General features: G+C 36.6%; 2 protein-coding genes across 4 annotated transcripts in view; both read right to left on the reverse strand.

Annotated features, from left to right (window-relative positions):
* Positions 1-17689, reverse strand: part of scn4ab (sodium channel, voltage-gated, type IV, alpha, b) — a 176423-nt gene that overhangs the window by 102810 nt on the left and 55924 nt on the right. The gene's annotated exons all lie outside the window — the stretch shown is intronic.
* The window catches only part of kansl1b (KAT8 regulatory NSL complex subunit 1b), a 69896-nt gene that overhangs the window by 20456 nt on the left and 31751 nt on the right, over positions 1-17689 (reverse strand). For 2 of the 3 annotated variants that reach the window (XM_059552928.1, XM_059552919.1), the window contains exon 3: positions 8920-9000. The exons of the other annotated variant lie outside the window; for it this stretch is intronic. In XM_059552928.1, the coding sequence (XP_059408911.1) occupies positions 8920-9000 (81 nt within the window). The remainder of the gene's footprint in view (positions 1-8919; positions 9001-17689) is intronic. 3 annotated transcript variants of the gene reach the window in all.

Here is a 17689-nt window from a genome sequence, read left to right on the forward strand (position 1 = left end):
TACAGCCAAACATTTATAGGCCAAATAATCCAGAAACCTTCAGCTTGATGCCAAGTAGTTCATCATAAGAAAAGGCCCACGTTCACTAGGGTTGGCAAAGTCAGCTGATGGCTGACAGACATCATGATGTTAAGCTGACATCGTGATTCCTTCAAAAAACAGCACTCTTTCAAATTTCTGCATGGAAAGAAAGATGCAGTGATTAAAGAAGAAAGCAGTCATGTTTACAACTGTGGTGATGAGCACTTATCTGGATCAACTAAACACTAGATTTTCAAAACTTTGGAAATATTTAAAGTCTGCTGTACAGGCTCTTTAAAAATATGTCCTCTCTCGGTTTTAAGATCTGCTTTATGCAATTGACCAATACCGGTATCGGCCGATAGTTGTTTGTTAAAATCAGTATCGGCCAAAAATAAAAAAAATCCTAACTGTGTATCCCCACATAATATTACGTTTCACTTTCACTATGCAGAGACATCTATAGATTAGTCATTTGTAGATAAAATCCCCCTGCTGTGGTACTATCAAAATACTTTTTCCTGACACAAATGTTTAGAGTTGGGGGCATGACTATATGTTTGAGGAGTAATATTGCAAAAGGAATTAAAAATTCTTGATTGCTACATGCTTCTCCAAAGCAAACATTGGCTGTATCAATGAAAAAGTACATAAACCATACTGATTCTTGGTATAAAAAAAAAAAAAAAAAAAAATGAAAGCATTACTAACCTCTTCTTTAACTCAACTTGAACATCACATGATAATGTGTAGCACTTAAAATCATAACTTGCAAGCAGAGCGCAACCACTCAAAAATCTCACCAAGTTAAACGAGATGTTCTGAAGCGCTGATGATCAACAGAAAAGTAGGGGAGACAGATAAATAAAGCTGCTTAACCTTTCTCTGAAGTTTCCTACAGACTGTGACCTCTGCACAGAACAAACCACGATAAAGTCTAACATTAGCACTAGCGAAGACAAAATCACAGCCCAACTCAAGTGGGAATGGGTGGAAGGACAGGAGCGTCCCATCTCAAGGTCAGAAAACTACAGAATCTCTCTCTGTAACACACACAGTGCCTGGGGATTTTGTCAACTGAAGCAGTACCAGGACTCTTGTGATCAACGCTGCAAATCTCAAAAGCAAAACTCTCTCTAATTAAATACAACAGTCATAATTATCATTATTTCTCATCAAAAATAACAACTGTATACACACATTATAACATTATATATTAATATACTACTATTACTATATTAATAGTGCGATGATTTATAATAATAAATCACGTTTTGTTTTGTTATTACTATTATTTTAATTACACTACTTCATTACATAATAAATGTAATTAAAAAAGGATACTTTTATCACTACTGCAATGTTGGTGTCAAACCAAGAGCATTTTCAGGCTGGACTCGCATTCACATCATTGCTTTTATGATGAATTCCTTTGCCTCCGACACTTACATACACACCCTGCTTTTTCAGGAAATGACAGAACGAGGTGGAGAGCAAAATGAAAACACAGGAAATCTAGCCTGCGGTGATTACGCGGGTAACATGCAGACAGCTGAGACGAGAAGACTGAATACACACTCCTGCATGCATGCAAATAGCAACGACCTTGAGCACAATCATTCATAATAGAGTTAAGGTGGTTTAGGAAGATGCCGATGGCATGGGGGAGTGGGGTAAACTGTTGGGCAAAAAGTCAAAAAGCATTACCCTGCATTTGTAATCACGGTGAGAAAGTGTGCATGTGTGTGAAGGGCAGAAGAGTGCTGACTTCAAGGCCAGGGACAGAGCCACTCTACTGTAGACATGATATGAGCGTTGTCTGGAGAACAAAGAGTTTGATGTGATGAGAGAGAAAGAGTCCCGCCCCCTTCAATGTCACATGACTGGCAGGAGGCAGACATGGAGCAAAATAAAGGAGGAAAGAACAGAGAATGGAAAAAGAAAGAAAAGGCACGCCAAGTTTACTGCATGAATATAGTGTTTAAGCATGCTTAAAATAGCTTTTATTGTATTGTTTAGGAGCTGTACAGGGCTGAAAAACTCATTCAAAAGCATTCCTTCCAACGATGAAAAAATATACAAAGAAGCATTTCCTACATCACTCTTAATCATGTCTATTTCTGTATTTCACCAAACTTCATTATTTAGTCAAATCTGACTATGATTTCTGCTACCAATAACTGAAGTCTGTAGTAATCTCAAAACCTTGTTAATATTCTTCACCATATTTCATATTAAACTGATATCATCTAAATAATCCATGGCCCATAAACTCAGAGCAGTTGTCTTTTACGCACGAGTATGTGTGGCATGTGTGGATGGTGGGCCTGGTCTCTCACACAGGAAGCCCATGCCCCCATTTTCCAGCTCCCAGTGCATTACTACAAGTCAGCAGATTTCCACAGTACTGACCATACGCTCCAAACACACTCCCATATATCCCCCACTGCTCTCAGTTTGTGCTGGAGGCCGTGGTTTGCTAGATAACGCTGTGAACTCGTAAATAACGTGCCCATAGTCATGTGTGGGGGGTGTTAGTACTGATAGAAGAGGGTCTGGAGGGTCTGATAATAAGCATGTGTCTTTGTTGACCACAACACAAACCGACCGTTGCTCCCGCTACAAAAGGGCTAAAGTGGCGCCTGAGGCTAACAAAAGAAATTAGGGTTGAATTGCTGTGCTAATGTTTAACTTCAGCAGCTAGCCTACATGAAAACAGTCTCTGACTAGTATTTGAACATTCTTGATGAAGAAACATTCAATCACCCTTATTTTTATTTTTGAGCCGAGCACTATGAACTTCATAAACACATCCCATTGCTAAAAGGTACTGCTCACAGATGTTAATCTCAGGTGTTCCTACAGGAATATAGTCTCCACAGGTTCAACTACAGGTCAGAGTAGGACATGATCAGCTGATCACCGCTGCACAAGGACAGATATGATGATTGCAACATATATTCCCAAACATGTAAATATTTCCAGCGTAGTTTAGAGAAAAACAGTGATCCATCTGGAGAGTTTCTGTAACTGATGGAGCTTGCATGTAAACTCTTGCATAAACGGGGTGACGCTGAACTTTTTTAGCCACTTGAACAAACACGTGGCCTATAACCATTTAAGATTTATTTGTAGATGGTGAGAAGGTCAGTGCAGTGCTGAAATTTGTTTACTATGGTATTCTGCATATCAGTTTAAAATGCTTTCTCCACATTATTTAACTACGGGAGGAAGCCAATTTAGGTGTTTAAAAAAAAAAAAAAAATGGAAACCGGACGCGCTCCGAGAGAAGGCCGTTAAAATCAATTTTCCTATTTCCATTTTCAAAACTTGTGTAGGTTGGTCCTAGGGCTGTAGCTATCAAATATTTTAGTAATCGAGTATTCTACCAAAAATTCCATCGATTAATCGAGTAATCGGATAAAATGTGTTTTTGCTTAAAGTACAATATTAATTATGCAAGAGAAAATAAGAGTCCTGTGTCTCTCAAAATAAACAAAGTTTCCTTTTTTAGAAAAAAAATATTTTTATTTTTTAAATGCATAGAATACAATGCATAAATCAAAAATAAACTAGGGATGGGCATTTTCCACAAATATCACATTCGAATATTTGAGCTCACAAAAAACGAATATTCAAATATTCGTTTATTTAAATTAAGTTTAATGAGTCAGACATTATTTTTCAGCAACATTTGTTTTTGTCATTTTGAACAAGCTTACAATAAGCTTGAACATTACACATCGTGTTTTGTAGCTGAAAACCTTTAACAATGCGTGCAAACAAACAAAAGTACAGATTAAAAGCAAAAAAAAAAAAAAGTGAACAAAGAAAAAACGTAAAGCAGCCTGCAGCAATTATGCTATTGTACAGAACGCGCTCTGAGGGCACAGACGTTGGCGGGACTCACAATAACGCTCTGCTAAGCGAATACGTTTTGTGAAGCGCTTCGTGTTTTCGTTTCACCACTGAATGGGATCCTCATCTGGTGGAATACATGGCTCCAGTAAGAACTGTTCCCACTCGTCTCGGCTGGACTCTCTGTATCATCGCTGAAGAACTGGCTCAGCCTTTTCCGAGGAGTGGGCATTGCATCTTCTTCATCGTGGCGACTGCATCCGCACCACTCGCATCAAGGAAAATGTTCTCTCTTTTTTTTTTTACTTCTCTCATGTTTTCATCGATTAACCTGAGATGTTTGTGCCGAGGGTCTAGGGCAGACGCGAGAAGAGGAGTTTTCACTGCATTCTCCAAGTTAGCTGTGTTTATTCGTTGCTTGAGAGATGCTGCAACAATGTTCTTGGATCACTTTCTGTGATTCTCACGGCATATTTGAAGTACTAGAAGACCGCAGTTCTTTTAGGGGGCGTTCACATATCGCGTCTTTTGCATGCTCAAGTTCGTTATTTCCAATGTAGGCGCGCGGTATGCGCGCTCATAATGGAAGCGACGCGGTCCCGTTTTTTCCAGGCGCGTCCGAACACCATCGATTTAAAAACATCTCAACTTTCAGAATGCCGCAAGCGCACCGCACGTCATGTGACAAGAACTTAACATTCAGCTTCATCCTTTCCTGTAACAACGTTGAAAGTTCAGCCAAGATGAAGGAACAGCTGATCATAGCGGTATATGGATTGCCATTTTGAAATAAATTTAGTAGCAGAGCTACTGAAAGCGATTTTTTTTTGTGCTGCAAATCCATTTATCCTTTGCTGAAATTTCCGCGTCTTCATGGAGAGAATGCGTCGCCTCAGGAGCGCTTCTGCCCGAGCGCTTTGGAAAGAAGGAGAAAACGGAGCGCATAGCCTTTTCCACGCCTTATTAGGCGCGATATGTGAATGGCCCCTTAATCATTCATTATTTTTTGCTTGCATACACCTTCAAATATGTTGTGGAGAATCACAGAAAGTGACCAAATTAGGTTTTATTGTGAACCTTTTTTTTTTTGCGAAATTCGAATATCATTTTTATTTATCGAATAATTAGAGCAGAACGAATATTCGAATGTTCAACTATCCGTGCACATCCCTAAAATAAACATTTAATTATTACCCATTGTTTCTCTGTCTGTACTTGTACTGTGAACAATGACAAAGTTGACAGATGAATTAAGTGCTGTCTTTCGGACAGTTCAATTCAATAAACCGGTTGAAGAAAACGGTTCACCAGTTCTTTTGCGCTCAACGTAATGCCGTCATTGTCGATGATTGCCCTTGATTAAAGCCTTTGGTTTACCTGGGCTCATAACACTAGCACAGAATCAGTTCAGAATCAATCACCAAAAGAATCAGTTCGGTTCAGACGCTCTGTGTGTCGGTCTGCTTCACTCTGAATCACACATGCGCAGTATCATCAGCTCCTCGGTTCTCGAATCGAGAACGAGTCAATCTTTCGTTCGTTATCTGGCTCGGCTCGGTGTTCATCTTCAGTTCTCTCTTCACAGCAGTTCAGTCAGTGTACTGTTTGAGTAAATGAATTACTCTGGGATATTGGTTTGTTTGAACTCAGAGGAAATGTTAGCCACACAAAGTTAACAGCTTAAGTCATTTGTGGATTAATGCGTACTGGAGACGCGAAGCATTTAACCCTCTAGAGTCGATTAACGCGGATACGCGTTAGGAGTCATTTTCTCCTGATAACCCTGAAAAGAACTTAAATTACACTTTCAGTTTTAATCGTACAGATAAGAGCAATACATCAATCGAATCTGTAAAGGGTCTACTTTTTTTGGATACAGCCATAACAAAACTTTGTGCACTTATAAAATAAAGATAACAAACAAGGTGTTCTGTCTGCAGCCTTTGTCTGCGCTGATCTTCATTTACAAACATGTCATTAAAATGAACTGTAACTCAGTGAATACTCAACGAAGAGACAGAGAGATATATCTATAGAAAGCTTGACAGGTCTACTTTTAAACTAAACAAGTGCTGCCGAAAACAAATATTCTGTGATAAAGTAATCCATATGAAAACAATGCGATGTCCGTTTTTCACGTCTCCCTTCATTATATCTAATGTGACCGCGCTGAACGCGCTATTCAGATTCAAACGTAACTTTTTGGTAAACAGGGGATTTACTATAAAACAAAAACATGGAATAAATGTTGTGTGATTTAAACCTTAAAAAAAATGTTTGATTTTTCTTTTTAGTAGTAGGCTATGTACATTCTGCTGAACAATAGTAATACATATCTGGCAAATACTTGTCTTTAAACTAAACCGGACTTTTATTTTGAAGGGTTGACATACCTTTACAGTTCTGTGTATGTATGTGATGTGACAACGGTCAAATGATCATGAAGTGACTGTCAGAGCAGTTCGGTTGATGTTGTTCATGTGTTCACGTCCTTATTTAGTGAGACAGCAGAAGCTGAAATCACCGGAGTGTCACGTGTGCAACCATCATCTCCACATACTGGGTAAAAGAACATCAGGTTCTCAAGCTCAAGGTACTAAATGCAGTTTAATCTGTACACTGGTAATGTCTGAGTGCATCAAGGAAAACATATGTGGTAGGACTTGTTGACTATGACTCATATAATAGGCTAAAATAAGACTGGGGACTGCAATTTGTTCAAAAACTAGCATGCACATAAGAAATACAGAAGAGCCAGATGGGTTAAAAGGTAGCCAGGATGCAATTCTTAAGTAACTGAAAGATGCACCTTTACCATGCCGTTCTTTAGCATGATGAGAGGTAAAACCCCATAAGCACTGCAGCTACAGCCATCAAAGCAGCACTTTTGTACAAATTCAGACACAAAAAAAAAAGTCACAGAGAAAAAAGGGCTAAACAAACCATAAGATGTGATAAACTTGATTTTTTTTAAACCCAGAATAGTTCTGGTGTAATGGTTATGAACTCTTAAATGCAGAGCGAAGATTGCTATACATGTAGAGCCTTAAGATTTTCTTGATGCAGAAAATGTGGACGCAATTGTGGATTCCAGGCCTGAAAATGGAATTTACTATATAACATGGAATGTTTTATACATTTTAATTTAATTTATCAATTTGCTAATTTTGGATAAATAAATGAAAAGTAGGTCAGTACACTTAATGATATGGACTACGGTCTATGAATATTAAGAAGCAAAGCACTATTTAAATATGAATTCAACATTTTCTGTGTGCCTCTGAATGAGGTAGACACACTGTTTAATTTACTACACACATACTTAACCATGCGTTATGCCCACTGTGATTTAAGTCAATGTCACCTCAATATGAGTACATGAACAATCTCTAAAACTGCTCTGAGAGTCACTTCATTAGCATTTTTACATTTATTTTGAGAAAAACTATAGTCATATCTTAAACTTAAAAAAAAGTCCCTGTAAAAGTCAATTCTGAGAATGGTTTCTGAATGCATCATAAATGTTAAAAATGTATTGTTGAAACACATTAAAAAGAATGTGTAGTACTGAAAATTGAAGTTAGACCGGATTCATCAATTCTGTGTTCAGGATTTTTTGGGCGGGGCTAAAAAGAGGGTTCGATGACACACTAGAGACCCGAGCCATGGCCCCTCCAATAACACTATAACTAGAGCATATTCGCATCAGTTCATCCACTCAATCTTGAGTTTTCAGTATTGTTAGTAATACACTAGGACAGTGGTTCTCAATTCCAGTCACCCAGCTCTGCATACTTTGCATGTCTCTGTTAACACAACAGATTCAGATAATCAGCTCGTTAGATGTGAGCTCCGTGCATGAACGGTGTTCTGATTGACATGGTCCCTACATAGTGTTTATTGCTCCTTACTCCCTGAGCAGGGAAAATCTGTTTAAGTTGATCTCACTTTCGAACATTCATTGTACAGATTTGCGTTGCGCAACGTCTTCACACACGGACAAATACCTCTGTAAATCAATACAATTTAAATTCACGTCTCGCACACTTCAATGCACTTTGAATGGAACATTACTAGATTTTAAATCATTCAATTTTGTCTGAATGTTTAATACATTTTTCTGTGGTGCGACAAACTCAGAACACATTAAATATTGCCTTTACAGGGACTTTGTTAAGTCTTCAAAACAACCCATCAAAATAAAAGTTTGGTTTAACTTGAAGAAACTGTGACAGAAATATTACTTAATGTGATGATAGTATTATTACTAATACAATTATTATTAAAACATTACTTTTAAGTTTAGATGCACCAGTTACAATTTTCTTGGCCGATTCCAATTTCTTTTTAAAGTGTGGCCTGCCGATCTAAAAATAACAACAACTGATAGCATATGCAAACAAAAATTTATACTTTAATTTATATGGATTTTTTATTTATTTATTTTTTTTACATAAATTATTAAACATTACAATTCCCCCAATCTGGACAGAGTTGCAGATGCTCTCTCACTTAAACAACTCTCTGTTAAATAACGTGCTCTGTGACTAGAAAAATAGGTAGAAATAACAATTAACTGAAAAAGAGTAGCTGTACTATTTAACAAAACAGATGTCTTTTCCCACCATTTGTTAAATAGTTATTTTAGATTAAACTTATTAAATGTCATCTTTTACATCAAATTCTTACATTGTTTTTTAATTCAGTTAGAATAATAAGAAACTGTAAAGCTGTTACCTTTAATTTTTTATAAAAAAAATTAATAAAAATAATTAGCATATTTTTGTGTTTTGCTTTGGTACTGAGAACAGTGGATTTACACTGATACCGGTATCGAATACTGAAATTTATGGTACCGTGACAACACTAGGATCTACAAGTTTCTATGAGTGTGGTTGCGCTCATTTGTTTGGTTTTCTGCACAAGTCTCTCTCAAAAACTCACTCAGGCTTCGCAAAATCATCTGGAACGACACAAATACATTATCAATCGCCGTAAGTGTGACGTCAAAACAGACCGGCTCCGATTCGGCAGACTGACCGGCTGGTCACTGGTTCGGGCCGATCATGCAGAAAACCGGCTAATTCCAGTCCCTGGCCGGTCGATTGGTCAGACGTATTTCTGGAGAAAATAAAATCTATTAGTTTTTCATAAAATTATTATTTAAAAATGCTTTTAATTATAAAATTAAATTAAATTTTTTTGATTCATACAATTTAATCAACCATTAAAAGACTAGAAAAATTTGAATGGAAAAACTATACAGAAAAAAAAAACAATGCAATATCGAATTCATAATCAATGGTAATTTGTGATTATGAACAAGATATTGCACAGCTTGTCAATGATCTACAGCTCTGTGTATTAAATGCCACTCCATTTGAAAGCATGTGATTGAGATTTACTACTTATCACAGAACCAGCTTTACTGACGAGATGTGCATAATAAGAGTATGCGCCTTATGCAGCCCTACTGGATGTTACAAAACGGTTACAGAGAGAAGATTTCATTTCACACCACAGATGTGTGCTGATCAAGGGAGCGTTTAAGCCAGACACACTGTGGTGATCAGATATAAACCAGCTTGATCAAACCACTAAAGGAGGAATCAGACACTATTTGGAAATGTGTGCATCTGTGATGCACTAAACACCTGCTGGTGTGACATCAAACACGCTCTGATCTGAAAAGCAATCACTCACAGCCTTTGAGAAACAGACACCTCGAACAACCAACGAAGAGCTAGCACTACGCTAATGTTTCAGTCATTGATGCACAAGCAGTGTGACCAGACAAACGTGTTTGTACGCTCATCAACAATAGCAATTTCAGTGACAAAAACCATGTTAAATATAACCATTTACATTTATACATTTGGGAGACATTATAAAAATTGTATCCAAAATGACTTGCATTGCATTCAAGATAGATTTTATCATTTCAAACAATCAGACAAATACTTGAATAAAATATTTTCTTTTAAATCTAAATGCATATAATCCACTGTATCAGTCAATCACCATTTACTTAAGCTGTGCTGCAAAAAGCATGTTGCAATGCATATGCAATGATTCAATATCACAATGCATCAAAATATAGCAACTAGAAGAAATTATGAAATGACAATTTCAGAGTTTGTGCTCATGTAGACTATCAAAACAAAACTTTTACACAAAAGCTTAAAACACCTTTAGAACAGGTTTCGATTTCTTCCCAGTATTTCACAAAAGGAAGCTGAACAGTTAATTGATTTAAAGACACTGAACTCTGCTGAACTTGTTTAGACACAAACATTTTATTAGACTGAAAAACAAACACCATTGCTCTAAAGTTACTTGAGCAGCCAGCAAAACACAACCACATGTGGCTTCAGCTTCCAACAGTTCGGGGATTGCTGGCTGATGTGAGCCTGTACTGCATCCAGCCAGCCTTTTTGTATTTGCGGTGGGATAAAAAAACTATTTTGTGTGGAGTGTGAGGAGTGATGAGATCCATGTGCATGGCAAACCTGAAATTTCATTCCACCCTTTCAGGACTGTAGAAATCGTTACACATAGTGGCACTCCCAAACAGCACAAGGGCACATTCCAGTAGATAAATCTGATGTTCATCCAGTGTTTTAGACACAGCAAGAGGATCTCCTCTTGAAAACGGTTCCTATTGGAGTCAGGTCCAATCAGCTCATAAGCTTTGGACTGAAACCGAGCCAAAGTAGCGGTCAAAACCCAATGCTGGAAGAGAGCAGAGACTCTGTGCTTCCACCCCAACACAGTTCAGCAGCTCAGGAATTTGTATTGTGGTCCCCAGACAATGTTCAAAAACAATAAGATTATCTGCAGCGCATTAGTGCTGCTTCCCGATCAAACACACACACATACACTCACACACAGATCTCTACATGAGACTAAAGTCTTTCCACAGGTTTAGGATTAAGTGCTTTAAACAGGTTTAGGCTTACAAGTCAACTTCAAGTCTAACACAAGCACGACCTGCTGACATAAGATATTACAAACTAAAGAGAGACCAAGCAGAGAAAGAAAACTTGACTTTAAAACAATAAAAAAACTCAAAGCAGAATCATTCTGTCGGTTTTCTTCACAAGACATTCTTCAAAATATCTTTTCATGTTCAGCAGCAGAAGAAAAAAAAACAGGTTTGGAATAAGTCGAAAAGTAACCATGTCCCTTTGAGGTATCATAGAGACAAGCAACTCAAATTAAATACAATTTCTAAATTAAAGATGTCATCTTAAGCCATGCTCACACTACAGGAGTTTTAAAATCCTAACAGATTATGAAATCTGTTTTCTTTGTAGATTATCTTCCCTCGAATCTTAAACATGCACACACCACAAGATATTATTAAGATTATGATTCCAAAGGGAGCACCTAACGTGATCTCACGCAGCTGATCGTCAATGATGTGTCAGTTATGCTTACATATGTTAGCAAGCGTGCTAGCAGCTTTCTGCACTTACCCGGTATGTTCAAAACTGAAGCGATTTCACTCCAGCACTTCTCTTTCTCCTGATGGTTGTGATATGTTTTTGACATTATACAGACAAACATGTTACAACAAAATGCCAAGAAGCAGTTTCCTCCTATTCCTCCACTATCCATCTCATAGAGCAGCCGTTTAGTGGTCACGCATTGGCTATTGTGAAAGTACTGATAATATAGCAGTCATCAATCCCAATTTAAATCCTGAATATCAAACATGTTTGATATGATCAGGGCAACCAAGATTTGTGAGCGAGCAGATCGGGAGGTGCAAGATTTGACAGGTGAATGACATTACCAGATAATCCACACCGAACATCGGGACTGATCAAGGTGCTCGACAAGATTTTTGCTCCGATTGTGGGGAGGGGTAAATCAGGCTAAAAGTCCTGTAGTGTGAGCCCGGCTTTAGTGTTTTGATCTGGAATATGCAAAACTTTTCCACTTTTTTTCATGACACTCTAATATTAAAAAATTTGGGCTCAGTAAGCTTTTTATAAAGACTTTTATTCAGCAAGGATGTATTTAACAAAAAATAAAAAATAAATAACAAAAGAAAATAGCAAAACAGCTGTTTTCAACAGTGATAATAATAAATGTTTCCTGATCAGCTAATTAGCATATTAGAATGATGTTTTTGCCAACACAGAAAAAAAAGATTACTTTTTTTGGTTCAAATAAAAGTTAAAATTTTCTTTTAATACATATTTAATGTTCTAATAAATAAAAATATATATCTATTTTTTTAAATCAGTAATCCAGAGAGCTTGTTCTTTGGCCAGTAGTGACTGTATCTGTCCAACAGCTGCCTGACATATTAACACAAGACCCAGTTGTTAATGGCTCTGATGGTGAAAAAAAAAAAAGCACAAGGCCAAATTGTAAAAAGCTGGTTGCTGATGTACTGCCACATCTATAAACTTCTTGCTTGTTTGCAAAAGGCTCCATACATATATTGGCCCTAGAAACAGTAAATGAGTACCATTATTTGTGCTGTTGCTTCTAGAAGGTTTTGGCATTGTTAATTTGACCACCCGGGAATAAGTGTTAGAGACACAAGGACTTTAGCAAGAATCTCTTTACTGCCAAACAACATGCAGCCTAAACTTCATCCTACTGGTGCAGACTGGGGAAATTGACGAGGTGATTATATGACATCACGATAGTGATGAGTCATACTAATGAACCACCAAGTGTGTGACATCATATTCATTAGCTGTGATCCACACCAGCACAAAGACACAGACAAACCCTCGGGAAAGGTTATGTGACCTGGACCACAGTTATGATGCTTGCATATTTCATTACAGAACAAAAACAGGCCAAAGAAAGAGGCAACACATTGAGCAGTTTTATTCAATCACTGTACCACACACATTCACAGAAGCACGCACACACACACACACCCTTCACAGAGGAGTCTTTTTATTATGGGCCAGGCACTGCAGGCGCTGCCAGGTACAGATGATAGTGAGCCATACAGGCAGAAAGAGGAAAAAACCCACGCTGTAGGTAAAACTCTACCTTATCAGAAATAAATAAAAAGTGCTTAAAGACCTCATGAAAACCAAATATCATGACAAACCATGTTTATAAGCCAGTTATATATCAGTGTTCTTTTGAAAGTAGACAAAATGTAAATAACCCCTTAAAGGGATAGTTCACCCGAAAAATGTAAATTCTGTCATTAATTACTCACCCTTATGTTGTTCAAAATTCTTAAGACCTTTGTTCATCTTTGGAATACAAACTTAGATATTTTTGATGATACCCAAAAGCTTTCTGAGCTTTTCGCATAGACAGCAAGGAAACTACTACAATCCAGGTCCAGAAAGGTACCAAGGACATCAATAAAATAATTAATGTGACATAAGGGTTTCAAATGCATTTTATGAAGCTACGAGATAGTGTTGTCAAAAGACCCGGTACTTTGGTACCAAGTCGGTACAAAAAAAATGAAAATGTCACGGTACCAGGTTTCTGTAAGTACCGGTAAATGAGTAAATGTTTTAATTTTAATAGCAAATCCCCTTTATTTACCAAAAAATAAAATGTGTTTAAATTTCATAAACTAAAAGACAAAATTAAATTTGGATGAAACTTGTTTACTGTTTTTCATAATTATATTACTTGTAGAAGAACTTTAAACACAATTGTAAATAAGTATAAAGAATGGCATTGGTTTTAGTGATAAAAAGTTTTTTCTTTTTTAATCAGCATATTTTTGTGTTTTGCTCTGGTAACGAAATTGGTACCGAGAACCGTGGATTTTCACTGGTATCGGTACCGAATACTGAAATTTTGGTACCGTGACAACACTACTACGAGATTACGTTGTGTATTACTTTGTGTATTCAGTTTTGGAACAACATGAGGGTGACTTATTAATGACAGAATTTTTTAATTTTCATCTTGGGTTACTGTAAGGAACTGAATTATAGGGCCCTACTTCAACCAGACAGGCACATGTTCAGCCTTAATGAGACTGAGACCTAGTGATTCAAAAAAAATTCACCCTCATCAACTAGGGCTGCATGACACTGGAAAAAACTCACATTGCGTTATTTGGTTTTCTGCGATATATATCTTGCGATATAAATAAAGAAACAAAGATACAAATGAAATAATCAGTGATTACATTTTTTTTCCAGGAGTTCTTAACAGTACTCAGGTACAGAAATTAAATAATCAAAATGTACAATAACACTGCATAGTCTTCACTGTATAAATTATATCTTACAAATCTGTTAAAGCTACAAAAGTGATTGTTCTGTTGTTTGATTAACACGACACAGAAAACCTCATTAAACTGCTGAACCAAAATACACTCACACATCCATTTCCTTGTTTACATTCACCTAAGTCATAGGCAAATTAAAAAGGATTCTCTTGCAGAGACATGCATTCTGCCAAATTTCGCGCAAATATACGCGGAAGTTAAAGGAATTCAGTGTTCACGTGCATCTGCATGGCTTTCACTGTGTCTACACTGGACGTGAGCAGTGCGGCACAACAAAATACTGAACACATTATAATCCGCGATGCTGTCTACAGATGCTGCGCGACACGACAAGTGTCACTATCTCGACAAGTCCCCGTAAACAACTGCCTTGTAGGGCTGGACGATATATCTAGCAATATGATCATGTGCATCTAGCAGGGATGGAAATTAACTTTTTGTACTCGGCCACTGTGGCTGGTGGATTTTAAAATCTACCAGCCACTCAATCTTTTTACAAGCCACTTTCTTGTTTTTAACTGGCAATGTGTAACTGCATGTGAAAATTAATACTACAAGATCTACAATACTTAAACAGTTTATTTAATCTCAAGTCTCAATGAAATACTGACATTTTATCTTTCAGTGATGCTCAAAAATGCTGCCTATCTAGGAAACAGCAGACTTGCTGAAGCAGCTCATTCTCTCAACTCCGTAGCCCAACCGGATGATACACTGCACTGAACTTTTTTAATGCACAGAAACATTTTACGATATTCTAAGTTTTCGTACGCATTAATAATGTTGTATTTAATCCCAAAGGAAAGGATTCACCAGTATTTGTATGTGTAAGGTATTTGTGTTTATTTTATTTTTTTCTGTCGTTGAGGGAACACGTGGGGAAAAGTCCCGTTCAACACGATCACTGAAAGAAATCTCGGCTCGCAAACGTTTACGCCGTCGACAAATGAACGCACAGCGTTTTTAATACATTGTGTTTACGCGTCTCTTCACGCCAGAGCTTGGCAATCGCCATTGGCTAGTAATTATTTTAGTTTACTCGCCAGTCAGTCAACTTTTATAATAATCAAGTGTTATTTAAGAATAGAAGTTTAGTAATTAGAAGTAAACTTGAAAACAATGTTTGAATGCTTAGTAGTTGTTTTGACTGAACATTTTAACTGGACTGGTGGTGGTGCTTTTTTGGTCATTCAGTGTTTCTGTAAAAAAAAAAAAAGAAAAAACTTACAAAAATACTGATAAGATATTAATAATACGATTCCTACTAATACAAACTATAACACACACTAAGGATTAATGAGCTGCTGGATTCATGAATATTAATCAGGTTTTGTGTGTTTGCTTGAACTGATTTGCTGACGAGTGTTCGCGAGTGAAAATATCTTTGCTAAACTTAGCCTCCAACTAACACACTGGCGAGTAAAATCAGATAATTTATTAGCCATTGGCTAATATTAGACAATTTAGTAGCGAGAAGGAAGATTTAATCGCATATGAGAGTGATTTACTCGCAATGTAGAGGGTTGACTTACTACCCACAGAGCTAACTTCTGAAAAAGTACTTGAAGACTGGAAATAAAATGCATCCCCCGGACAGCAGTTATTAGACAAGCGACCGATAATACTGTTTGTTACTTTGCTTATTATGCCGTTAAAAGCAATAAGATAAACACAAACTGTCCATATAATCTAAAATGTTGCAGAATGCTGGAGGAAAATGAATTTACCGGGGTTTGACAGAGACGTGACAGTATGTGGAAACATGTGCGCGATAAATTCAACTCTTCACACGATCTTGTATAACATGAGCGCGTGCTATAAAACGTACTGTAAACAACCAACAAATATATCACTCTACCGGTGGCACTAACTTCAGCTGCAAACACTGTACTGGGAACACCGCCGCCGTTTCGAGCCTGGTTTACACCGCCTTTCTCCACGGAGCTGCTTCGGATGATATTACACTTTATTGCGTGTTGTACACACACTGGGGATGAAAATTAACTTTTTTGTCCACCGGCCGGGTGAAACAGTATGCCATTTTTATTTACCCGCCACGGTGGCAGGTAGGTGAAGCGAGTTTACCCACCACAACACAAAATCACCCGCATTTGGCTCGTGTTTATTTCCATCCCTGGCATCTAGTCATGAAATCTGGTTCAGTGATAACAGCTAAATTGCCATCACCTGTTTTCAAATGGAGCGACATTTAATAGACAGAGCAGTAGATCACTGACAAGCTATACAATATCGCGTTCATTAGTGCAGATGAACTGACTTCGATAACGAACGCGATGTTGCGTAGCTTGTCAGTGATCTACGGCTCTATTAAATGCCACTCCATTTGAAAGCAGCTAATCACGGAACCAGATTTACTGACTAAACGCGCATGATCATATTGTGTCTGTGCGGGAGGAAAACATTGCACATCCTGCGATGTGACTATCACAGATGTGCATTAGGGCTGCAACTAACGATTATTTTGATAATCGATTAATCTGTCGATTATTTTTATGATTAATCGATTAATCTTTATGTACTTATATTTTAGTTCTGCCCATCTTTATCATTCAACATACTTTTTAGAGATTAACCATTTTGCTTTGTCCTATCCTCATCAAAAATATACCTAGAGTTTTGTTTTATTATGTGTTAGTAATCCTTCGTCAAACTCTTCTGCAATCAAAACACTGACCCATACTCAAAAAGGAAATTTCACAAGGAGATTTCAAATAATGTTTTCACCATGGCAGTCCTTAGAGCTCCTAAAGTAGTTTAACACCCCGAACAAAGCTTATTAAGGAATCTTTCAGAAAATATTTTCATGAAGAATAAGAATAAAACAGAATAAATTTGCAGTACATTGCAATTTATTATTTTTTTCCTGTAAACACACAACTGGGAAACAGCTTTATAGCTTTTGCTGTGAAATTGTAAACAATCCTTCGAATAAAGTGCCAGTGGCATGAAACCTGAATGGAACTAACAATTTAAAGTAAAATCCATCAGAAGTTTGTATAAAAAAAAAAAAAAAAAAAAAAAAAAAAATATATATATATATATATATATATATATATATATATATATATATATATATATATATATATATATATATATATATATATATATATATATATATATATATATATATATATATATATATATATATATATATATATATATATATATATATATATATATATATATATATATATATATATATATATATATATATATATATATATATATATATATATATATATTTGCCACACAAAAAACTTGTGTAAAAAAAGAACAGTGAATACTTAGGGGAAAAAAAGGGCATTTCAAATACATTTAAACATTTACCTCTCTCATTCAGTCATAATTAGGCTGCAAGACGGAATTATGAACTGGTAAACGACAAACTGATCACAGAACATGTTTGTAAATATTTAAATGTTAACTGTTAAAAAGCAATGTTATTAGCTTTTACGACTAAACATTTACAAACAACAACATTGTACTGGAGAATCTGCACAAATAAAAGTCTTAAACAGTTAAACAGTTCAGTAGTGCAGAGTTTACAGG

The sequence above is a fragment of the Carassius carassius genome, chromosome 1, assembly GCF_963082965.1.
Source record: "Carassius carassius chromosome 1, fCarCar2.1, whole genome shotgun sequence".
Taxonomy (NCBI): Eukaryota; Metazoa; Chordata; class Actinopteri; order Cypriniformes; family Cyprinidae; genus Carassius; species Carassius carassius.